Raw genomic sequence first — 27035 nt, 5'->3', positions numbered from 1 at the left:
CATGAGTTCTTATGAGTCTTTCTAGTTTTTCTGAGACCGTCCTGCTCATCATTTCAATATTCTATAACAAGTATATACCACAACTTGTTCAGCTATTTCCCAATTGATGGGCATTCCCTCAATTTTCAATTTTTTGTCACCACATGACAGCTGTTATGAATATTTTTGTACAAAGGAGGACCTTTTTCCTTTTCTTTGATGTCTTTGGGATACAGACCCAGTAGTGGTATTGCTGGGTCAAAGTGCATGCAAAATTTTATATTCCCTTTGGGCATTATTCTCCAGAATGGTTGAATTATATCACAACTCTACTAATAATGCATTAGCATAGGAACTGGTTTTATGGGGAGAAAATAATAAAATAAAACATTAGCTAATTTGATTTTTTAAAAGAAGAAAAGCAAATGTGTGGACATAATATTTGTCAAATGGAAATAATATCAAAAGAATATGACATTTTCTATTTTGATGAAAAGTGCCAAAAATCAAAATAGGAATATACTATGTTTTTTTTTTACAGAAAGTAGAAAAGTAATTTTATTTGTCTCAGTACAAAATGTTACAAAGGAAGTTATTAGAGCAGTCAATCCTATGGTGGTGAAGAAGAAAGGGCACAGGTTCTCAAATCCAAAGGACTGGGTTTGAACCTTCCTCTAACACTCACTGCTTCCGTAACCCTGGGCAACTCAGTTCAACCTTTGCCACTCTGGTTTCCTCCTCTAGCTGCTAGATGACCCAACGGATAGATCCTTGGACCTGGAGTCAGAAAGACTGGAATTCAAATCTGGCCTCAGATACTTTCTAGCTGTGTGACCCTGGGCAAAACATGTCACCCTGTTTGCCTCAGTTTCCTCATCTGTCAAATGAGTTGGAGAAGGAAATGACAAAACACTCCAGTATCTTTGCCAAGAAAACCCCAAATGGGGTCATGGAGAATCGGACATGACTGAAGATGACTGATGGACACATACTTTTTTTTTTTTAAATTAGTGAATTAGACAAGTTCTGTTGCTCCTTCCAGCCTGAGGTTCTATGAGGTTGTAACTATTTATGAAGATATTTATTGATATGTTACATGTAAACTTTTTCTTTTCTCCTTTTAGCTGATAATTTTCCCTGCTGGCACCATGAGAGTGTGGTCCAGGTCTTTTCAATGCCCAGCACAGGTCTCAGATGACACTAGGGTGTCGCCCAATGGAACCCCTGAAGACTTGGTCAAAGCAGCCAAAAACCTCTGAGGAGCACTTTAGCCCAGCTCTGGAGCCCCAGCCCTTCATTTTGACCACTGAGGAAACTGAAGCCCAAGGAAGGGAAGTGACCGAGGTCACGCAGGTAGAAAGAACTGGAGGGGTGGGCTTTCGACCCAGCTCTTCTGAAGCCACAACGTGGGATTTGACTCCAGGTCCTCTAAAGCTGCCTTCTCAATTTTAACTGCTCCAACACACCCCCTCAATGGGACTTCAGGCTCTAGTGAGATAGGCTTCTAGGACTTTAATGTGGAAGGAGACTGCAAAGATCACTTAGTCCAAGTCCCCTTCCTTAGAGTTGGGGAAACTGAAGTTGAGAGAAGGGAACGGCCTGGCCCACCATCATTGAGATAGTAAATAACACGATCAAAGTTGAACCCAAGTCCTTGTACTCAAAATCTAGTGTTTTCCCTCTACTCATTTCTCTTCACCGAGAGCTGAGGAGAAATGAAGGCGAGGGAAAAACCAAATTGTATATTTCCTTCTTGAACTATTTTTTTGGGGGAAAAATAGACGAGTCAAAAATATCATTATCTACAGATGGCACAAGAAAGGCTTTCCAGGTCTTCATTGCTGGCTGCTACAGGGCACCCACGGAGGCGGGGGGGGGGGGGGGGGGGGGCAGTCAGGATTAGGTCCGCTTCCCTGACCTGAAAGAGAAGAACATCCCGATGATGGTTTTCTCCTGTTTGGCTCTTTTGGAGGTGGTGCTGTCAGTCACGGGGGCTTTGGGGTCTCTTCTGGCCAACTGGTTGTTACTTGGGGAGACAAGCCCACTCTTATAGCATTGGAGCTCCTCCTGGGCCACCAGAAGGTGGGATTTCAGCTTATTTCGCCCCTGCAGCACCTCCCGGAGTTCATGCATTGTGAATCTGGGGCGGTTGGGGTCTGTCAGATCCACTATAATTTTGTTGGTCCCAGATTTCACCTTCGCGGTGTTCGAGGGCTGCTCCTCGCTCCTGAGCCCCTCCACCTCCTTCCTGAGGCTGTCTCTCTCCATCCGGAGTTCCTCCATGGTCACATTGCAATCATTCACCAGGGCCTCCAGTATCTCCAGGACCCGCACAATTTTAAACTGGAGCTGAGTCACCCTGGCGGACACATCCCTGGATTCCCCAGTGATGGCCATCAGGTCCCTGCCCACCACATAGGAGATGTCATAGACGTCATAGGCGGTCAGCTGGAATGGATTCTTCCCCAGGGCCCCCTCGGAACAGGTCTCCTCTTCTTCCTCCTCATCCTCTTTCTCTTTTCCCTCTTCTTTCTCGGGAGGAGGTTTTTTCTCCATGGCTCTCCAGGTGTTGGTCCCCCAGGTTCCCCTGTCCCCCCAGGCCCACGGAGTCCTCCACTTGTGATAGCCCCTTCCTTCCAGTCAATAACACTCAACTTCACTATGTTCTTTTTTAAAGAATTGTTTACACTCATTCCCATTGCCTTAGGACAATTTTTACTAATTGGACATCTCAGGTAAGATGTTCCTCAAACATCTTAAACTCAGCATGTCCAAAACAGAAATCATAATCTTTTCCTTAAAATCTCCTCTTCTATCAATATCAGAGATACCTCCTAGTAACCCAGACACCTAGGCTTCATCCTTAACTCTTCACTGGTACTCATCCCACATATCCAATCTATTCCTAAGTCTTATTCTGCCTTTGTAACATCTTTCTCATATATATCCTTCTTATCACTTTATGCCTGGAATATTGGAACAGCGACTAGGCTAGAATCCCTGCCTCATCTCTCCTTACTTTATTCCTTCCTCCACTCAGCTGCCAAAATGTTCTTCCTAAATCTGCCCATGTCACATGATAGATGAGTCCCTATCACCTCCAGAATTAAATATTAAATCTTCTGTTTGGCTTAGACTTTCTACCTTTCCAGTCTTGGGGACAGTTAAGTGGTACAGTATGGAATCAGTAAGACCTAAATTCAAATTCAACCAGTTCTGTGTAAAGTGCTTAACACAATGCCTAGCACATAATGGATTTTAGATAAATGCTAGCTATTATTATTCTTTTGCTGTCCCACACATACTCTACAATCCAGCGACACTGGCCTTACTCCTGTTCTGGATTCCAACCTTTTGCCATTTTCTTCAGCAGGCCTTCCTGTTCTTCCTTAATGTTAGTGCCTTCCCTTTGAAACTACCTTTCCATCTACCCTGTGAATCTTTTTCTTTGGTACATAACTCTTTGCATATTGTCTTTCCCATTAGAATGTGAGCTTCTTGAAACCAGGAATTGTTTTTATCTTTATACCTCTATTGCTTAGCACATAGCACACAGTTAAATGGTTATTGACTCACTAAAGCCAGTCCATTAATCAATTTATCAACAAGCATTTATTAAGCACCTCCTATGTGTCATCTAGAAGCTGCCTTAACATTATCACAGTAGAATACCAAAATTTGTAGATCATTCCAAGAGTTGAGAATTGCGATGCCCAACATGTCATTGTGTAAGGAAAAATAAAAGTGCTGCAAGCAAATTGGTAAAATAAAGACAATCCCCATTTGCAAGGAACATAGATTCTAAGTGGGGAAACAATAAGTATATCTAACATATATCATATTCTAATATATGTTATAATTTTATATCTATGTAATATGTCAGGGTGTATGAGTGTTCAAAGAAGACTAGCAGGGCTTGCTGAGCCCTTTCCAGAATGGTTCATTCATCTTTGGTGTCCACCTGGATCTCAACTTTCACCTGGGGCTCTAAGAAGCTATGGCCATATCCCAATAAACCATCACAGTATTTAGGCTAAGGCAGGTTGAGGGTAACTGACAGGACTCAAACCTGTCAGTGACTTAGAAAGGCATCTACCTCAGGCATATGGCAGAACGGGCAAATGAGAACATGTTTCCACAGCTGTTAAGGCAGCTGAAGCAGGCACTGTGGAGCAGCACCTAGAGCTTGCTCAGACATTGAAGAGGCCAAGGTCATCCCCTGCATTTCAGGCCATTGACAGTGGTCCTGCCTTTCGTCTTGCCACTGGATTTGGATGACCGTAAGAGACAATGAAGCTGATAACGATGCAACTCTACCTCACCTGAATCCAATTCCCAAGCAAAACAAGACATCACCCCCATGATATCCTTGGTCCTTTTTGAAAAACCTAAGGACCAACAATAGCAATACATTATGTGTTAGATAAATAGATGTAAATATATAGAAAATAATTAAACAAAGTATAGTTTGGGAGAGAAGGCATTAGCAGTTCACTGTATCAGGAAAAGCTTCATGCAGTAGATGGTATCTGAGCCAAGACTTAAAGGAAGAGAGAGACTATAAGATTGAAGTAAGGATATACAATTTAGATATGTGGAATGGCCAGTGCGGAGGCATGCAGATGGGACTGGGAGTGTCTTATCAGAGGAGCAGAAAGAAATTTGGCTGGATCACAGAATTTAGGGGGTAGGAGACAATTGCCGGTCAGGCTAGAGTGATGAGTTGGGACCAGCTTATCCAAGGGAAAAAAGGAAATATCTGAAATTGATTGAGTAGGGGAGTCACATCTGTGTTAAGAGACAAAAAAACATTTTGGCAGTTGTGTGTAAGATAGACTGGAGTGGTAGGAGACAGAATTACCAGATAATTAAGTGAAATCAATAAGTAGTTAGTTATTGAATGTTTTCTATGTGTCAAGCACTTTGCTATTAGGAGAACATTGCAGTTATCTTGGCTATAGGTGATAAAGGCCTATATTATATCATCACTGTGTATGTGAAGAAAAGAATTGAATTATACAAATGTAAATGTAGGAACTACAAACTTTGGTAGTAAGTTATTTGGATAGGTAATGGCAAAATATACTGAGAACTCACTAGACTATTGATCAGTGGCAAAAAAAAAAAGTTTTCTTATATTCTCACCCTGCAATTTGCTAGATTTATTTGAAAATTTAAAGGAAGAACTGCTAAGAGTGGAATAAGAACAAATTACTATAACTACAAAGATGTTTAAATTCTTCTGGACTCAAATGATTATTTCAGGAAAGGAAGCAAAACAAACAACAAAAAAAAGATGTGGCTGAAGCTAGTTTTCAACCACATTGTTAAATACACTTGATTTGACTGAGCAATCAAACAATAATATGGTGCAAACTTTTAAAAAGTACAGAATTACTGTCTCAGTCCATAACCTTCCAAAGTATTTACAGTGCAGATGAAAGTAGTTATTTCTATGTAAGCATGGAAAATTAATTATCAATTAAAAAGCATTTATGGAGCAGATAGATGACTCAATAGATTGAAAGTCAGGTATAGAGATGGGAGGTCCTGGGTTTAAATCTTGCCTCAGACACTTCCTAGCTGTGTGACCCTGGTCAAGTCATTAAACTCCCATTGCCTAGTCTTTACCACTCTTCTGCCTTGCCACCACATAATATTGATTCTAAGATAGAAAGTAACAGTTGAAAAATAAAAAAGGCATTTACTTCTTTCATAGTTTCTTTATCTTTTTGACAAATAAATGTATCTTTATTTCCCTAGAGAAAGGAACCATTTTCAAAGATTGTTTAATCAATTTACTGATTTGGGGACATCTGAGGAAAAAAATCAAAGACTTTTCTCTGATAGATAAGAAAGTCAGACCTGACTGTCCTTTTAGTAAGACAATAATTTGAACTGCTTTCTCTCCTTTTATTAAGTCATTTTCAATCATATCTGAAGGCCCCATTTGGAGTTTTCTTGGCAAAGATACTAGAGTAGTTTGCTGTTTTCTCCTCTAGCATTTTCCCCCATTACAGAACGCAAAAATGTTGTTTTGGATAGAAGCACATATAACATAAAATAGGCAAATTAACCACTTCATGTTAAAAAGCAGTGTGATGTAACAAAGCAATTGACTGGAAATCAAGTGTCTTGGGTTTGAGTCTCAAACCTGCTATTTTCTTGCTATATAAATCTGAACAAACTACTTAGCCTATCTGAGCTTTGGCTTCTTATTTGTTAAATAAATATAATAATTCTTATATTATATTCCTCATTGTGCTCCTAGGATCTTACTCCTAGATCTAGAAAGGACTTTAGAAGCCATCTAGTTCAACACCCTCATTTTATAGATGAAGAACTGTGATATGCTCAAAATAATACATGTTCTAAGTTGTAGAATCAGGATTCAAACCCAGAACTTCTGATTCTAAATCTAACATGCTTTCCACTGTGCTGTGCTATCATAAGGAATGCCATTGTGAAAGTACTAATTCCCTATATAAATACTAATCATCACTTAAGTGACATTGAGTCTCTTTGTTTCCCTCATTTGGTAAATCCTTTCATTTTGGTCTAGATTTATATGAATCCTTAAACTCTAAATTTATGAGTCTACAGTTATAAATATTAACTTTTCACACATATTTTGAGTATCTATGATTTTACTGATGTGGATACTGCTTCCATTAATATGGAAGAAAATCTCTGTATGCCTTAGTAGACAGTCTAATAGATTTCTGTGACTAGAAAAATTCATCATTTGGTAGCGAGTCTTCTAGAAAAGTCTCTCCACATTTAACTTGTCTGGTTCCCTGGATTTGTATTAAATTTCTACCTGATAGAACCTGCTATCCTCCATGTCGCGATTACACATCAGAGTAGGATTTTGTTTAAGCTGTTATTATAAATTCTCCTCATTACATGTGTAAACCTGGTTTCAATGCTTATGTAAGCTATCAGGGTACAAAATAATGTGACTGATTTTTTTTTAACAAACATACTTATGTCCACCCCCAGAGGAAGAAATGTAAAACAAGCAAGACATAGCTGATCCCTTCTCTCATGCAGAGAGGAGAAGAGAGAGATACCTGAGGATTTTAATGTAACAAATGAACAAAAATGTAAATAAAAAACATACAATGCAACTGAATATTTTATTCAAAATAGTTACTTTGACTATATGTATATTTCAATGTCACTCATTTGAATATTTTAATTTAAAATGGTCAAGATAATTTTGCATACTATTTAAACAAATTTATAGATTTGATGCTATAGTATCAACCTAGTAAGGTATTAATTTATAGATAAGGAACAAAGTTAGGACCAAATCTCTGATTTTAATAGCACAGAGAACCTCTGAATGTAGAAACTTATTCTACCTTTGTAGATCAACACCTTTTTTACAATCTTTAATTTTAGGAAGTTTTCCAGAATACAGATCAAGTGGTTTGTGAAATTAAATTACTTACCTAGAGTTACATAACTGGTATGTGTCAAAGGTCGGACCTATCCATGCCTTTCAATTCCATATTCCTTTTCCAGGTTTTCCCAAAATTTCACAGAGAATCCATTCAACATGCTGGAAATCTTCTTTTTCTCCTTATATCATAAAAGTATCAATGAAACACTCTAACTAGTTTCCCTAAGGCAATACTATTCTATTATTTTCAACTCTGGACCCAAATCATTGTCCATCTAGATATTCATACTATTGTCTATCCTAGATTACAAATGCTATATATATAATAGCTAATATATATATATATAATAACTAATATATAAATACTATAAATACTACAAATGCAACAGCTTTTTGAAATATGGGCAACACACGTTCATAATCCACTTGATCTTTTCTATGTAGATGAATAGGCAAAAACTTCTAATAATTATAAATGTGTCCCAGGAGATTTGTCAGTGTCCTGGGGCTTGAGGAAATAAGTATAATATTATTCTCAAATAGGAGCATCTAGAAGACTTCACTATCCAAGGGTCCTCCTTGATCTGGGTTCTGTGCGAGATCTCCATCATTATGGCAAATACCTTTGGTATATATCTCTCTATTTTCTGTATCACCTTCTTTTTCTCAGGAGATCTTCTGATCAGTGAATAAGGTTATTTTTGTTGTTACATCTTTCAAAGAATCCTGAATGATCTTGATGGATGAATATATAGGTTATATATTGCTGTAAAGAAGCTTGCAAAGTGCCACTTTGTTTTACAAAAGCAAATTCTTCTTCATTATCAACAAATATGTAAGCACAAAAGCATATCATATTTCTATCTCTCAGGTAATCTTGAGGTAATTAATATGTGATCCATTATTCAATGATTGTAAAAGCCTACTTGTTCCCTTTATGAAAGATGTTCTCCATTTGTTGCGTATAAGTGATTCTGATAAACATTTTCTACTGATGTGATAGTAGGCAAATAGATCACAAATTATTGGTGTCCTCTTGGTCCTCTTTTCAATATTAATAAAGTCTACCATTTTCCTCATGACTTTAGGCTCTTCTCTACCTTCATATACCTTATAAATTAGTCTCTGAATGTCCCTACAAATGTATTGCCTCTAGCATAGATCTCTGTATACACCTGGTCAAATCTTGCTTGTTTTGCTGTCTTTGTTCTCTTTAATGTCATTTCTATCTCCTCTATTAGCACCTTAGGGACAATGATATTTAGATCTAGGTGTGTGATTCCTCTATCTTTGATAGAGAAAAAAGTTCTTAAAAATGGCTTTTGCAAGTCATTTTCCTTTTTCTTCTAAATCCTCGTTCATTTATTGTCCTGGATGTGATTTGTTTAGATGGATATCTTACTCTGCTTCTTTCAATCGGTTTTAAACCCTACTATTTCTCTCTGCTTTCACAATTCTGAGCATAATCTTCCATCATTCTTCTTTATAAGATTTTACAGATGAATTTATATTATAAGGCAATGTTGCCTTTGGCAGCTATCTCTCTCTCTGTTTGGCAAATGTCAGATATTTGCTAAGAAGTTTGTTTTCTGAATTCTTTTCATTTTCTTGTTGTAGCAATTAATTTATATTGGCTGAACTTTTGGATGAAATTATTATAGTGAATGTTAATGTCAGTTCTGTTGTCCATTTTCTATTTTTGATTTTCAATTACTTGTTTAAATAATTCATAGTTGAATCTTTTCTGTCTAATTCCATATTCTTTTCCTATTATTATCTCTCTTCTTCCTTCTAGACAAAGACAGCTGATTCAGGAATAACATCCATATCATTAACAAAGTTTCTGACTTTCTTTTTCTTTTTTAGATAAAGAGGTCACGACATAGAGATAAGTGGCTTCTGTATAACCTACAAGTTTTAGGCCTCTCTTGTTTCTTTTTGCATAACTATATTTTCACAAATATTTTCTTTCAGCCCCAACTTTTTCATAATTTGCATTGAAGTAACTATGAATTATAGTGTATGCTGATTTCATTTGGAGGGACTTATCAAGTTCTTCATAGGATTTCTCTAATGCTTTGAAATCGCTATTGATAATTGTTCTATAAATTGAAATTGTCTCCATAGTAGTTTTTTTTCCAAATACTTATCATTAGTACTGTAAGATAAGCTGAACAAATGTCCCATGAAATAATAATTCTTGTCAGTCCTGGGCATGTGATAAAAATCATTCACTTAATCAACTCCTTTCTTTGTCTCTCTAAAGAGGAAGGAAGGAAAGAAGCATTCATTAAGCATCTACTACATGCTGGACATTATGCTAATTATTCTACAAATATCTCATTTAATTATCACAATAATTTTGGAAGATAGATGTTATCATTATTCTAATTTCACAGATAAAGAAACTGAGGCAGATAGTAGTTAAGTGGATTATACATTATCACAGAACTAGTAATGTTCACTCCATTGTGCCACTTAGCTGCCTCAAAGAACCTCTTAAATCATTATTCCATTTTAATGAAGTTTTATTCTTTATCCTTTGATTTAATTGTCAGGATCAATATGATTTAGCTCTTATAGCAGTATGTTCACTTATTAACCATTGGAAAAAATCTACATTTAAAGTACCAATAGTCAAGATGTTTGTACAATCTAAAAATTGTGGAATTCTCAGTACCCTCTAATTTTTTTTTCCATAGTTCTGTCTCTGCTCTGTCACTATCCATGAATTGGATTTAAGTGAGGTAGAGTTGGACAAAGTCATCAACTTCACTCTTTTCTAGAATCATTTAATTCCAGTGATAGACAAAAAAGTAAGGATGACTATCAGTGATCCAAGATGTGGTGGATGACTTTGGAATCTTCAATTTATGACCAACCTCTAAGCATTCCTCAGCTTCTGCTTCTGTCATCTTTATGGCTTTTGAAACAAAATGATCTTATCTGCCCATTCCATTAACAGAAGTATTCACATGTTTGGATAGACATTCTCATAAGTCACTGACATGTTTGAGATCTATAGGTTATTCTTGGCCTCATTTAACCCATCTACCAAGACAGTTTTACCTGAGTGTGGTTGCTGCTCATGCTACAGCTTGTTGATACCACAGGGAGGATTAAGTGAAGGCATACACCAAAGGTGGTAGTCCTGCAAAGGGCTTGGCAAACCATCACAACAGAATATATATTTCCTTAAAACAAGCTATAATTTTTTTCTGGAAATTAAAATTTAAAAATTTTTGATGATAAAGATAACAACAAAAAAATGAAACAAAAAGATGAAAATGGTCAATGTTGGAGAGGCTATGGGAAGACAGACATATTCTATTAGCCCATAATTACTAGAGTTGTAAACTGATCTACATATTCTGGGGGAAACTAGAAACATAAAAAGTCCAAACTATGTTATTTGACTCAGCCATAAAATGGATGGCATATATCCTGAGGATATCAAAGTGAGAGGGGTCCTATATATTGCAAAATATTCATAAAAGCACTTTTTGTGATAGCCAAAAATTGGAGCTATCATAGCTGCCCTTCAATCCAGTCAGAGGTCCTTGGCTCATATTCTGGGTCTTCCAATCACTGCCTACATGATCTGGATTCAAATATTCGTTATGACCCTTAATAACTCAATGATCATTGGCAAGTTATTTAACCTCTTTAGATTGCTCATCTGTAAAATGAGAAAGCCTTACTAGATGGTTGCTACAGTCTTATTTCACTCAAAATTTGTTATCCAATGACTGTGCTACAATTTGAATTCAAATGTCTTTCTCTTTTGAAAACTTTCAGATTATCTAAGATTTCATTTTTTTAAACCCTTACCTTCCGTCTTGGAGTCAATACTGTGTATTGGTTCCAAGACAGAAGAGTGGTAAGGGCTAGGCAATGGGGGTCAAGTGACTTGCCCAGGGTCATACAGCTAGGAAGTGGTTGAGGCCAGATTTGAACCTAGGACCTCCCATCTCTAGGTCTGGCTCTCAATCCACTGAGCTACCCAGCTACCCAGCTGCCCCCTAGGATTTCATTTTTTTTAAATCTCTTGCTGCATCTTTTCCAGGTGTTCTAGATTAATTTGGGCCAAATATATGTTTTTTTTGTGATTTTGCTTATAGATGTTTTGGAGTTATAATTGTCTTATTCTTCATCATTGTAGTCAAAAATCTTTACTTGAAAGTTTCTAACTTTTTACTCATGTTCTCATTTAATTAATGACAACATTTTTTTAAAAATCTTGTCTGAATCTCTTCTAGGAATTTTAGATGAATAGGTGACTGAGCAATGTTTTTCATTAAGGCTTTGCTTTTAGGTGCTCTAGTGTCATGAGATAATTCCATTGTTCTTCATTTTATTTATTATTCTATGATTGAAAGCATCCCATCCACTATGAATTAACTTCTACTATATAATCTTTGACCATAGGATCCAATATATCCTGTATCTGAATCTTGAATTTAAGGGAATTATTTATGCAAGGTATTTCTGAATTTCTCACCTCTGATGTTTACTATGTGGCCATAAGCAAGCCACTTAATATCTATGATCTTCAATTCTTCATTTTTTAAATGTATATAGCAATATATGAGATATTTAACTCATAAGATTTCTGTGGAGATTCAAATTATATAATATACATAAACCTTAAAAACAATAATTGTCAATAGTTTTTAATATTTTTATCAAGCCTTTTGTCTTTTTTAATTAATTTGTTAAATATTAAAATTTCTCTTTTTCCCCCTTTTACCTTTCTCTCAACTATAGAAAAAAACTAAAATATTACAAGCATGCATAATCAAGTAAAGCAAATTTCTAAATCTTAGCCAAATCTCCTACTTGCCTATTTCCCCCAGAAGTCTCATTTTGTATTGTCAACTTTCTAAAAGGAATTTGGTAGAATGTTTCATAATTAGTACTCTGGAATTATGATTAGTCATAACACTCATCAGAGTTCCTAAGTTTTTAAAAGTTATTTTTGTAATATTGTTATCATTGTATAAATTGTTCTCCAAGTTCTTCCCATTTCACTCTGCATCAATGTATACATATTTTCTCAGGCATCTCTGAAACCACCCACTTCATCATTTCTTACAGTACAGTCATATTCAATCACATTTTATATATTGTAACTTGTTTAGTCATTGCCCAAGATGATTGCACACTCTCCATTTTTAGTTCTTTGCCACTGAAAAAAAGAGTAATTAATATTTTTACATAACCTTATTTAAAGTTTTTTTTTAGTAGGACTAATCTCTTCCTTAAACTAACCTCCCTTTTCAACCCTTTCCTTCTCTGATGATATAAGGATGGTGAGGGAGTGAGGCTGTGATCAGAAGAGAAACTGATCTATTTGGTTAGTTTCTCCAATCACCTTCATGAAACTATCAGGAATGAACTTTTTGAGTTTCTTTTGGACTTTATGTCTTTCCCTCACCAGAAGACAGACTAACATGTGGAATAATGGACTTAAATTATGAGGCAAAAGTGGAACTTGAAGTACAGTTGGTCTTCTCTCCCTTAGAACTGGAAATGGCTGCCCTAGTGCAGCAGCATATGGGAGCTTCATGTGCTTCTGGGTGGCTTGAGGGGAGAGAAGATAGTTCATGAATGATATGTTTAAAAGACAAACTTTTGTGTAGAGGAAAGGAGAATTTTGAAGTACCTAGACAACAGGATTAAGCATAAACCTAGCTTTCTAACTAAAGAAGGAGGATTTCTGGATAGAGTAAACTTTGAGGTTTTCCTCCTGGGTAACACCAAGCTTGTGAGTTTCCATGTTTAACGTTTCAGAGACTGAACTTTTTAGAGAGAGAAACAAATTTCCTGAAGCAGTTGATATGTGAGTAAAGATCACCCATGTAGTTTCTGAGCAGCATTCTAAGAGAGAGGAAAACTACTGAGTTATTCAGCTAGCATAGGTCCAATCGGAAAGGGACTGCTTGTTTCAGTAGCCTCAAAAGATATTTGATTTCTGAAGGATATCTAAACCACCAGGTGACACTACAAATTTGGGGTGGTCTGGTAGAATGCTGTGGGAGATTCAAGGATACTCCAGAATGTCAAAATGTTGCCTTAATGTTCAGCTGAGTTGCCTTTTGAGGGGACGTGCATGTTTTCTGAGGCTGTTTATGGGTTTCTGTAATCTGTTGCATTGTCTGCATTTTCTATGGTGTGTTTACAATAAGTTGTTTACAATAAATTGTTACTTTAAGTACCTGTGCAGGAGCTGGTAACCACATTGGGGGAAACTTGTCATGAGTCAAACTTGAGTTATATTTAGAGATTTTAATGGAGTAATTCCTGTTGAGGTCCATGAGCCAAAGAAAGAGAAAAAATTATCCTCTTGATATCAGCTCCTGAGATCAAATTTGGTTCTTGGGAGCCCAGAGTCTTTAGAAGCCTTGGGCAACAGATTATAGTAAGAATTGCTAGAACTCTGTAGGTTCTGGATCCCTACCACTGGATCCTGCATAACCTTTGTGGAACTAGGACCACCGGCAAAATATGATTAGATATCAGAGAAGAACTTCAGTTCAGAGGCTAAAATTTTATCCAAAAATGATAAATTTTTCTAGAGATAAATAAATTTGTGTGAAATAAGGGTTTAAAACATCAACTATAAAAGCATAAGATGGGGGTGGCATGACTAGACAGCACAGTTCCTGTGAAAAGTAACAAGTAGATGGTCATCTGAACTTATCAGTAACTTAGTGTGACAGCTAAGAAGCAATACAATTTTTTTCAATGCTTTAATGGATCTGATTTCTCCAGTGGTCTACTCCCCTCACACTGCATATCACAATTCATCCCCATCTCATTCTGTATAAGCTTAATCCATGTCCTCCTCTATGCTTAAGGCCTTCCTTTGGGGTTTTTAACACTGTATACTATCTCAACACTTGGACTATGCATCTGTTATCCCTCATATTCATGGCTGTCCCACCTTCTTTTCTGAGTCAAGATGTTTCTAGATGGAATCTTTCATACCATTTTTAATCTGAACTTTGATGCTTCCTACCTAAATGATTTTGGACAAGACATTTAGTCATTCTGGGTTTCAGTTTTCTAAACTGTAAAATGAAAGGGATGGACCAGATGGCCTTTAAGGTCCCTTCCATCTCTAAACCTAGACTCTTCTTTATGCTGATTACTTTACTTTGGGAGGATGACCGATATGGAGGCAATTTGGCAATGGATTCTTTTTCATACATTAAAAAATAAAATTGAAAACACTTTAAGGTATGCAAAATACTCCATATATATCATCTCATTTGATGTTCACAAAAACCCTTTGAGGTAGGTTTTTCATATTATCTTCATTTTACAGATAACAAAACTGAGACTGCCACAGGTTAAGTGGCTTCCCTGTGAGCCAGGATTTGAACTCATCTTTCTGACTCCAAGTCCAATGCTCCATCCACTGCACCATCTAGCACTCCCCCCCTTCACATTATGATTCTTGAAGTTAACAAGAGCCTGAGAGGAAAGTGAATCTTAATAGTAGCCTCTGAATATCAAAACATACTATTTGTCAAAGATTTGCGGACTTTATAGTGTCATGCCTGTGTGAAATGTGCAAAATTTATCAAACATTTTCTCAATGTTTAATATTATTAAAATCATAGATAATTATTATTATTTATTTAATTATTTATATAATTTAATTATTATTAATTTAATTAATAAATGATATTTATTGTTATTTAATATATTTATTTAACAAATTAAATTATTCTACAAATTTAAATATATGTATTTATTTAATATTAAAAGATCTGGCTGATTCTGTGGAGTTCACCAAGAGAGCATTTTTTTAAACTTTATGAACATAGGCACCATCTTAAATTAAAAATGTTCAAAGAAGTGTCCCAGAATTTGCTTTTTAAGAAGTGCACTATAACAAACAGTGCAGACAATACATACACTTTTTCACATTGCTGGTTCACTAGTCCTTTCTATAATACAAATTAAATGGCAGCTATTTTTTTTAAACAACAAAGCATTTATCTAAATAGGAAGACCAGATTCAACAATGCAGTATTTTATAACCAGAAAAACAACTATTTCTCAGATATTTCCTCTTTTAAAACTTAGCTCTTCATTGGCTTTGTGCCCTTCCAAGCCGTGGCTAATATTCAGTACAACGCATGTAAGAAGGCCCAGCTCCATTCCAAAGAAAAACTTCATCACATCAAAACATTATTTGCATATTCATAAGCTTCCACCTTCGGGCAGAGACATGAGCTCTTTTTCTTGCAAACTATTACATCGATAGAAATATACAAATAAGCATCTAGAAGAACGAACAAGGATATTAAATGGAAAAATGTTCACTCACCAGTGCACTATTTAAGATCAGGTTTAGAGTATGTTTGCTTGATTACAAAGTAAATTTTAAAGGGAAATAATTGTGTTCATTGTTCACATAAATATTTCATAGCCATTATTACTAATAATTGCTAATATTGTTGACAGTATGCTTCTTAGAAACTGTTTGCTTTTGCTAGAAAATATACTAACAAGGTTGCTTTTTTTAAAATGAAAAATATATTTAAATTTTACCTTAGGGGCTACTTTTTTAATCAAAATTGCATACCAAGGCATGGTTGAAAGCACTCTGCTTTATCAAAGGTCTCTCAAAACACAATTGTTATCCAGAAATGAATATTTTCCTGCTTAAAACCAAAATATTGATTGTACCTGTTTGCCAGAAATTAGATTACCCTGTTCATTGATTGATTTTGCATATTAGTAATTAATGAATTTTACCATCTACTAATGATATTATTCTTAAATAAAATATTCCCTCCTGAGGATTCATTCCAAGCCATGGGCATATTATTTTTGCTTACCAATGCTCATTATGACTTCAATCTGTTTCAGTTTATGGAAATCACCTGCCATATTCTCATCCAAGCTGTCCAGTATAAGATTCCTCAGAACAACTCAACATGGCTATGGGCAGTTATTTTTCTTTAAAAGGTTTGTCTTCAGGATGATTTTGTGATCATTACCAGAAAAAAAAAAAAGATAGGTTTTTACACATAATCTTGAGGAATCTGTCTGCCCCTTCTCCTGTCTAAAATATGCTTTGGGATGTTTTTGGTAACATCTATAATGTTCTCCTAAATCACTCTACTTCAGGTGTCATAATTTCCTCCAAGTAAAAAGGGACGATACTCATTCATTCTAATTTCAATTGTAGAAAATAAGCATTAAATGAAGATGATTGAAATATTCAAAAGCTTTTATTTAGTAATCACTGAACATTTCTACCTAATACCATGGAGGCAATAAAAGACATTACTATTAGTCATCAAAAAATACAGAATGAGTATCTACGGGACACTGAATAAATCCTATGTGAGGAGAAGTCTTTATAACCCATTTTTTTGGTTGATCAGTCTGTGACCTTATTCATTATATAAAGAGACTGTCCTCTTGTAGGAACAGTCAGAAGATTTTCTGTCTGCTCATTTGTTTGTTTTCTCTTGAAGGTATAAAACCTGAAGTTCTTTCCAGTCTTATAGCAGTCATTCTAGGGTGGGAAGCTTTCCATGAAGTGAGACCGGCTGGACTTACTGAGCACAATGATCATGGCTGTGTTTTGCAAGTAGGCTGGACACAGGAGTTTGTACTCGGATGACCATTTATTCAAAGACTTTCTGGAGTTGGAGCTTCTTTAACCTTTCACTTTCCCTCAGGCACTCATCAAAGAAACCCCATCTTCTCGGTGAGCTGTAGTCCTGCTTTCATCAGGAGGGATGATCAGGAGATGCTAATATCTTGCCCCTTCCTTGGAGTGTAAGACAGCGGAGGCTGAGGGCGCTTTATAGCTGGCCTTTTTGAAGAAGGTTGCCATCAGGCTGTTAGCTTGCTCCTTAGCCTCAGAGCATACCGCACTGGCTTTATTCTTTCTGCTTGTTCCGTGTGAAGCAGTGGAGTGGATTTAAAATTCCATTCTTGACCCCTAAGACCTTCCGTGATCCAGTTCCCGCAGACCTGCCTAAGCTACTTCTCCACTCACACAGGGCAGGTGTAAGCCCATTGTTCACATCTATTAACCCGAGCACTGAACAGGGCTTATATATCTAGAACGTTTCCCTCAATTTTAAGTTCTCATATTCAAGCTAAGACTTTCAAATATTCAGGCCACAAGTGAGAAAATAGGTACATTTAACTTAATTAAATTCTTAGCATCATTCTCAAATACCAATTCTGAAGGATTTGAATATACCTGGACTGTCAATATTCCAAAAAATGAAACAACCAGCCCAAATGATATATGAAGAAGAAAATAGTCAAAGCTTTCTGTTCTATTTAAAAGGAAACGCAGGACTCAAATGAGTTATTGTTAAAATTATATTAGTGTTTAGTGGTTAAACCAAGTCATAACACACTGCAGGCCTTCCCAGTACTTCCCACATTGCTCAGCAAGAGGCCACTTTCCTCTCAACAACTTGATTCTTAACTCACAAAAGAAATTCATTTTTACCATTGGGAAGTAAATTAAAAGTTAGCTATAGAAAAACAGTAACCATTATACAATCGATATGGAGAGACTAATGTTCAAACTTGGGCATTAGAACATAAGGCACCCAATATGTCATGTGGGTGCGTTAAAAAGATAATAAAAACGATTTGGGGAACATTCACAGAGGGTACTGGAATTCAATGGGTTGAAAAGCCCAACATCTAAAATTAGGTTCCTTAGGAAGAATTCCAGAACTGAAAATTTGCTTGATTCTGTCTTTGGACATCATAACTCAATAAAAAGGTCAATGATTCTGACAGGGGCCAAAAAAGAAATGACAAAACAAAGATATTGGTTTCCTAAATAAATGTGTCCAGTGATATAATGGGTTAATTTTCTCATCCATGAGAGAGTATTTCTTGAGAGCAATCAAAGTTAGGACTCTCATCTTTGAATAGGAAATAAAACATATATGCATGCATGCATAGAATATTTTCTGCACAAATATCTATGCAAAGAACAATTCATGATCCATAGCACTTTCTCTACTGTGCTCACATGAAGCCTATTCTTTAAGTCGTGGCTCCATCTGTCCTTTAAAAAACCTCTTACTATTTGTGTTCTGGCTTCTTTTTCAGCTTGCATCTACAACACGTCAGGGGCAGAACATTCTGACCATCGTTTCTAGTCAAACTGTCAAATGTGGGCCATCTCCAGGGTGACCAGATTGGCAAAGAAACAAAAGCATTGTGAATTCTGATGAAGGTACTGTGTACACAGACTGAGCTGGCAGGTTGGAGCAAATGGTCAGAATGTTTCTGCAGTAATGCCTAAGAAGATAATCTAAGATTTGCAAATAGCCTACAACATAGAAACCAAAAACCCAAATGACAGTAAAAGGATATAGTGCTAGAAGAAAGTCTTTGAACCCATTCTCAATAGTCAATAAACATTTATTAAGCATCTACCACGTGCCAGGCACTGTGCTAAATGATTAGATATACAAATAAGGAAAAGAAAGTCTCTCCAGGACCTTGTCATCTAATGGAGGAAGACAATACACAAAAAAGCTGGAAAAAGAAGTGGTCTGGGCACATTGAAACTAAGCAGAGCAGCTGATCCTAAATGATGTTACCTGAAAAAGTCTGAGCCCTCTTTGCTCTACCCTCCAGCTCTCCAATCGGAGCAGGCAAAGGGAGCTGAGGATGCTGAAGAGGTGCATTGTTTATCAAAGCTGAATCAATCTTCAAGATGATGAGATTTCAGTGGATGAGCTTATCCTGGGGAAAGCACGATATTCTTGGAGTTAAACCAAGCAGAGCTCCTGATGGGAAATGAAGTTAGCTCCAAGCATTCCTGTGAACTTTCATCTGGGTCTTTCAACAAGTCCTTCAGCAAGTCCTTAGGTAGTCTCTACCTAATGTACTGGAGGCCTTCTTCTAGTTTTAATCATATTTTAGGGGTATCAGCAAAGCACTCAGCTAGCTAACCGTTACACCTCACTCTCTCCTCCACGTGTGTGTCCTTGCTAATGTCTTCTACGCTACTTTCAAACGCAAATGATTAGTAATATGCTACAGCCTACTGAACATCCATCTTGCATCTTTCAATGATCTTGGAGTCATCTGTAACTTTAGTCCTTCTAACCACAAAGTGCTCCATGATTTTTGGCCACAGAGTTTATGCAGATAGAGATGACTTTTGTAGCAGCAAGCAACTTGAGATAATTTTTAAAAAGCACAATTTCCTAAAAATGGTCCAACTTCTTTGTTCAATTCAGCATTCAGGGCACTGCCTATCTGAATAAATTTTTGTGTACATACATACATATACACTTATGTATTCATATATGTATATATTCAAAATAAACCCATGACCATATACATATTAACAAAAAGAGAGAAGGAAGGGAATGAGCATTTATTAAACTCCTATCATATGCCAGGCATTGTGTTAAGTGCTTTACAAAGTTTACCTAATTTGGTGTATATGGGCTAACTTACCCAATTGCATATCATAATCTGGGCAACATGCACTGCTCATGTTTTCCTAGTACAGATTTTAATTCCAGTTTCATCTAAATGACTCTGGATTTTATTGAGGGACCTTTATTTTATTTTAGGGCTCAATGAAATTAGCATATTATCATTTACTAAGAGAAGCATTTGCAGAACACTTCACTGTCAAAACAAAATACTTCTGCTATTGAGACTGAATATTTTATCCTCCATGATATTAGAAGTTGTTTTTCAGTTGTTTTGATCATGACCAAATTTACATGACTCCATTTGGGATTTTTTTTTTTGGCAAGAATATTGGAGTGTTTTGCAAATTTCTTCTGCAGCTCATTTTACAGATGAGGAACTGAGGCAAACAAGGTTAAGCAACTTGCCCAGAGCAACACAGCTAATAAGTGCCTGAGGCCATATTTGGACTGAGGAAGAAGAGTCTTCCTGACTAAGCCTAGTACTCTATCCACTGCACCAACTAGCATGCCCATTGATATTGTGGGTCATGGGATAATAGGGTGATGGAATTTATATTTTAAAGGTACCTTAGAGATCATCTTTAATCCAATACTTATTTTATAGATGGGAAAGTGAAGGCCAAAAGAAGAAATTATGTGTTTCCTGGTTTTAAGCCCCCCTGAAGATGTATACTCAACAGATCATGGAACAAAAATTATTTCTTACATATATCTTTTGTATAAACGTTTATAATTTTAGCATATTTACAAGTAAATAACTGAGGAGAGGCTATTTTGTACTCTACTAAGTCAAATGCTCTTTTGAAATCAGTAATAAGGATAAAAGTCTTAAATTTATTTTAAAATTATGTCTAATTTTTTATTCAGCAAAAATCTGCCTTCTCTCTTTCTTAGAGTGAAAGAAAAACAAAAGCCTTTACAAATATATATATAATTAAGCAAAACAAATTGCAGAGTTGTTCATGTCCCCCAAAATATACATCTCACTCTGCACTCTGAGTCTTTTGCTTCTTTATCAACAGTTAGGAAGTAGGTTTCATCATTAAGTCTCTGTAATAGTACATCACTACATTGATCAGAATCCCTAATTCTTTCAAAGTTATTTATCAGTTATATTGTAATCTTTAAATAAATTGTTCTCTTGGTGCTATTCAATTCACTTTGTATCAATTCATAAAACTTTTCCTAGGTGTCTCTGAAATCACTGCCTTCATCATTTCTTATAATACAAAAGTATTTCATCACATTGATATAGCATAGATTATTCAGTCACTCTTGAGTTGAAGGGAATTCCCTGTTTCAAATTCTTTGCTGCCACAAAAATGACTGCTCTAAACATTTCAGAATCTATGGGTCCTTTTCTTCTTTCTTTGATCTCTTTAGAGAAGGGAACTAATATTATCTCTGGTCAAAGGGTATGCATAATTTAATGGCTCTTTTGCTACAGTTCCAAATTATTTTCCTGAATGGTTGGATAAGTTCATAGCGTTAACAAAGAGTTAAAATACTTCTTTTCCAAAAGTTCTTCCAGCATGTAATGTTTTTTTATCAACTTATCCAGTCTGATAAGTGGTACTTCAGAGTTGTTTTAGATTTAATTTCTCTAATTATTAATGATTTAGACCACTTCATAAAGCTATTGATAGCTTCTTCAGAACACTGCCTATTAATATCTAGCCTTTGACCATTTATCAACTGGGATAAATTTTATTAAATTCCATATATATGGAATTCAGAGAGAAAGAGAGTTCTATCAGAGAAACTTGCTGCAAAGATTCCACCACCCCCTGCCAGCTATTCCCTATTTTTAATTTAATTTTAGGTGAATTGTTTCTGTATGTTCAAAAATTTTAAAATTTAGGTAATCAAAATTGCCCTCTTAGGAACCTTTCTATGTCATTCTATTTCTCCTATCTATAGATCTGACAAGTAATTTCTTCCATGCTCATCTAACAAAAATATGCAATACTTCATGAATGTGTATCATTTCTTTCTTGCATATAGGGGAAGGTTGATCTCTGTATCATTTCAATTTTAATATATGTGCTACTGAAGCAATTAACAGAAACAAAAAATTGAGAAGAGAATCAAGTTAAGGAAAGAAATAATGAACTTTCTCTTAGACAGAGATTTCCAACAGACAATTGATGTAGAACTAAGGGAATTTAAGGGAGAAAATAGAGCCGGCTATTTGGTTTTGGAGTTATCTGCATAGACTTGATAGTTGAACCCCATGAGAGTTAATGAGATCACTAAGAGAACATATATTAGCAGTAATTGAGGTTTAGGTGATGGAAGGAGAAGAGAGCAGAGAAGCAGAAAACAGATTAATCAAGAACAGAGAACCAGTTCTAAGCATATTCCTCTCTTACCTCCATCTTGTTGTAAAAAGAGGCAATAAGCAAAGATATGTAAAAATATAAGATAATAGAACAAAAGGAAATACACAATGTGAATGTGAATGGAATGAATTCATTCATAAAAAAGAGAATAACAGAATGAATTAGATAAAACACAAGTCAACAATATATTATTTAGAAGAAGCACACTGAAGATTTGATATGAAGATTCACAAATAGTTAAAATAAAGGTGAAAGGTGAAAGTCACTATCCTTCAGCTGAACTCAAAAGAGTAGGAGTAATAATTATGATCTCAGGCAAAGCCATAGTAAATAGAGACTTGATTAAAAGAGATTAAACAGAGTAATGGCATTATGATCTTAAAAAATCATAGGTAATAATTAATTTTAAAACTCAATATATGGGTGCCAAATGGAATAGGATATAAATATTAAAAAAGAAAAGCTAAATGAGCTATGAGGAAAAATAGTCAGCAAAATGGTGTTAAGGACATCAGTGTCTACTTTCAGACCTCAACAATGGCAATCTCTGGTGATTAGTGAATAGGAATAGAAAAGTATGTGTTTATACTCACTTATATGCATACATACATATAAATACATATACATATATTCATTTTTAGCACTATATAGCACCTTCACAAAAATTAAACATATTTTGGAGCTTAAACAATTAACCATATTTTGGAGCCTAAACACCTCACAAATACATTTTTAAAAATCACTTATTGACCATAATGCAGAAGAAATTGTTTTATATAAAGGGCCACTGAATGAAGGATCCAAAATTAATTGAAGACTAAGAAAATTAATTCTAAAAAATGGATGTGTCAAAGAATAAATCATAAAAATAGATAATTCCTTTAAAGATAATTACAATGAAACAACATCCCAAAGTTTGGGAGATGATGTCTCTAAACACTATCATTAACAGGAGAGGGAAAGCAGATCAATGAAATGATCATTAAACTAAAACTAAAATAACAAATAAAAAACTTCCTAGAAAACTAGCAAATAACTCCTTCAAACACACACACAAAAATTCTGAAAATCAAAGAAGAGATTAATTAAGAGTAAGAACTGAAATAACAAAACTAGCATTTTTTTTTGTTAAACTTAAATTTAATTAATTTGATTTTAAAATGTAAGATGAAAACTATATTATCAGTATTAAAAAAGAATTTATAATAAATGAATAAAAGAACTTTTTAGAAATCATCTTACCTAACTACATGCCAACAAAAAACTTAAACATTTCAATTAAATGGATAATATGTACAAAAATTATGAAATTCCTAGCTCGACATAACAAAAGTATATAACAACCCAATCTCAGAAAAAAATGGAAAAATTCATAAATGAATCTTTTGTCTCATCCCTTACCCCTCAAAGAAAGCAGTCACTGCTCTCAAGGAGCTCATTATTTAATTAATGGATGTGACAATAAGCAAATTAATATGATACCTATAGAATAAATAGGAAATAATTAACAGAGGAAGGGCACTAGAATTAGGAGACTTGGGAAAGACTTCTTGTGGAAGGTGAAATTTTATTTAGGACTTGAAGAAAGCCAGGGAGGTAAAGATTTGGAAAGAGGACATTCCAAGTATGAGGCCAAAGAAAATGTGGGGAACTGAGAGGAAGATTCTGGCTCATGGAATAACCAGGAGGCCAGTATAAATTAAAAAGTAGTGATGGAGAATAAGGTATAAGAAAACTGGGAAAGGATTGTGAGGAAAAGAGAACCTAGGTTATGAATGACTTTAAACACCACAAGATTTTGTATTTGATCTTTGGGGTAATAAGGAGTCACTGGAATTTACAAGTCAATATACAATAAAATTCAATCACACATTGAAAGAATTATTAATTCCAGCAATATATGTTATTTGAAACAATAGGAAAATACTCCCAAATTCTTTCCTTAATATAAATTTTATCTTGTTACCTAAACTAGAGAGAACCATAACAGAGGAGTTTATGTATAATATTCATTCCTAATGAATACTGATAAAAATTTTAAATAAAATATGAACAAATAAATTATATAGCAATATATCAATAAAATCATACATTACAACCAGATTGCATTTATACTAGTAATGTGGGGTTGGTTTTATTTTATAAAAAATGTATTATATATAATATGTAATATTATATATACATATTTAGATATAATAGATATTTATTCATGTACAATAATATATAATATTTATAATAAATATTGATAGTATTTATAATTTATAATAATGAATTTATTTATAATGTTTAGAATTATTTTTATTTCTCCATATTTATAATACTATTTATAATAATTTCTATTTTTGCAATATTTATAATAATAAAATCATATAACTATATTAATTATTAAAAATAAAAGTAGAAAAACCTGTTGACAGAACATACATCTATTTCTGTTTTAAAAAATACTTGAATATATAGAGGCAAAAATTAACTTTTCTATAGTATGACAAGAAGTATCTATCTAAATCCTAGAGTTAGCATAGTATGTATTAAGGACAAACTAGAGGCCTTTCTATTAAGATCAAGGGTAAATCAGCAATGTCCATAATCACCACTACTATTAATAATAAAGCACTAGAAATGCTAGTAATAGCCATAAGACAAGAAAAAGAAATTGAGATAATAAGCATAAACAAAGAAGAAATTAAATGATCACATTTTTGCAGATGATATATTGGTTTACTTAGAAAAAAGTGAATACAAAATTAATTGCAATAATAAATTTGACATAAATAAATTTGAATAAAAATCCACATAAATCATCAGAATTTATGTACATCTTTTTAAAAACCAGACAGCATTTTAAAAAGTATATTTAAAGTAAATACAAACTATAGAAAGCACTTGAGAGTCTATCTACCAAGGCGCACACACAGGAACTACAAAATGTATTTAATAGGAGGAAGCCAAAATAAATGGAGAAATATAAATTGCTGATGTGCAGGCTAAGGCAATAAGATAAAAATGATAATAATACTTTAATTTATTACTTCTTCAATGCCATACCAATTAAACTAAAAGGTTACTTTATGCAGCTATAAAAATATGAATATAAAAACATAAAATTCATCTAGAGGCATAAAAGGTCAAGATTCTCAAGCAAATAAAAAAGGAAAGGGCATTGGTGAGTATATAATTTCACACTATATAATAAAGAAATCACTGTCAAAATGTTTTAGTACTAGTTGCAAAAAAGTAAAGTGATTGAGCAATAGAACAGGTCAGCATACAACATACAGGAGTAAATGTATAAGTATATCGTACTTAAAATAGTATAGTGCTTAATAAGCTTGGATAACGGTGATAAACCTTGGAGGGTCCTTCTAGTAGATCAAGAATTCATTACTCTACAGAAACTACTAGAAAAACTGGAAAGTGGTCTGGCAGAAATTAGGCTTAAACCATCACCCCACACCACATACCAAGATGATCTTCAAGAGGATACATGACATTGTTTTATACAGATACATAATAAATAAGTTAAAAGGACAAAGAAGAAGATCTATGGATAAGGAAAGAGTTCATGACCAAACAAGTTATAGATAGGATAAAAGAATATTAGGTCGAATGTCTCTTTACCATGTCCCTAGTCTGTTATGCTTCCTTTTCATTTCCCCTCTTCCCTCTTTATAATATCCCTTTTGGTGTTGCCTTAATTTCATAGAATAGAAATAATTTCTAGTAAATAGAAAAAATATAAGCAATACAGAGAATATGAAGAGAGGATTCAAATTTTGAGTTTAATGAATTTATTCTAAAGGATTACTGAAACTACCTTCTATTCACAGTGTATATGTCTTATGTGTTTAATTTTTTGCAATTGGCTTGTCCATTAGAATGTATCTTGGAGCAGTGAGGTGGTTCAATGGATTAAGAGTCAGGCCGAAAGTCAGGAGGACATGGGTCCAAATTTGACCTCAGACACTTTCCTGCTGTGGGACCCTGGACAAGTCTGTTACCTGTATTTGCCTAGCCCTTGCCCTTCTGTCTTAGAATTGTGACTAAGATAGAACGTAAGGTTTAAAAAAAAAAAAGATTTTGTATTCCTTGAGGGCAGGGACCTTGCTTGTGCCTTTCTTAGTATTCCTAGTGTGTATCCCATTGCCTGGCACCCAGTAAATGCATAATAAAGGTTAACTGACTGATTTGAGGATCAAGGAACAAATCACAGAAGTAGTGAATAATTTCATCAAAAGAAATTACAATAATGAGACAATATTTAGAAAAAGAACATGTTTATATCTCTAAAATCTTTCCTAATAATTTTAAAGCATTCTAATAGACTGGAATGCAGCTAAAAAATGTCCAGAAAAGGTAATAAATCAAAAAATCCCAATGAAGCACAAAAAAAATCTAAAAGTAATAATAGTTTTAAAAACTGAAAGCAAAAGAACCATGAATTGACAGAATAAAATGAAGATTTTTTAAAAGATAAAATGTTAGCTTATTTGAAAAAGAAAGAAAAATAAAATTGCCAGCTTAAAGAATGAAAATGAAGAATATGTAGCAAATGAGAAGGAAACACGGGAAATTAATAGAGATTCTTTGCCCAATTGTGTGTTAATAAATATGGATAAATATTTACAAAAATACAAAATATCAAGAATATCAAAACAGAAAGTAAATGATTTATAAAACCCAAATCTCAGAAAAAGCATTTGATCAAGCCATTAATAAACATCAATGGGGAAAAAATACCCAGACAAAATGGACTTATGTATAAATATCAATAAACATTAAAAGAATAATTAACTCCAATACTACACAAATTCTTAGTCAAAATATGAAGAAAGAACAGAT

General features: G+C 34.5%; 1 protein-coding gene across 1 annotated transcript; it reads right to left on the bottom strand.

Annotated features, from left to right (window-relative positions):
- Nucleotides 1-1878: 1878 nt before the first annotated feature.
- On the bottom strand, nt 1879-2535 carry LOC100013357 (RILP-like protein 2). The gene has a single exon (XM_056821107.1). The coding sequence runs from the start codon at nt 2533-2535 to the stop codon at nt 1879-1881; it is 657 nt and encodes a 218-aa protein (XP_056677085.1).
- Between the last annotated feature and the right edge of the window lie 24500 nt (nt 2536-27035).

The sequence above is a fragment of the Monodelphis domestica genome, chromosome 3, assembly GCF_027887165.1.
Source record: "Monodelphis domestica isolate mMonDom1 chromosome 3, mMonDom1.pri, whole genome shotgun sequence".
Taxonomy (NCBI): domain Eukaryota; kingdom Metazoa; phylum Chordata; class Mammalia; order Didelphimorphia; family Didelphidae; genus Monodelphis; species Monodelphis domestica.
Note: the sequence above shows the minus strand (reverse complement) of the source record. Positions and strands in the feature narration are given on the sequence as shown.

Excerpts from the sequence above, each read along its gene's own strand:
- LOC100013357 (XM_056821107.1), bottom strand. The coding sequence starts at position 2,535 with ATGGAGAAAAAACCTCCTCCCGAGAAAGAAGAGGGAAAAGAGAAAGAG.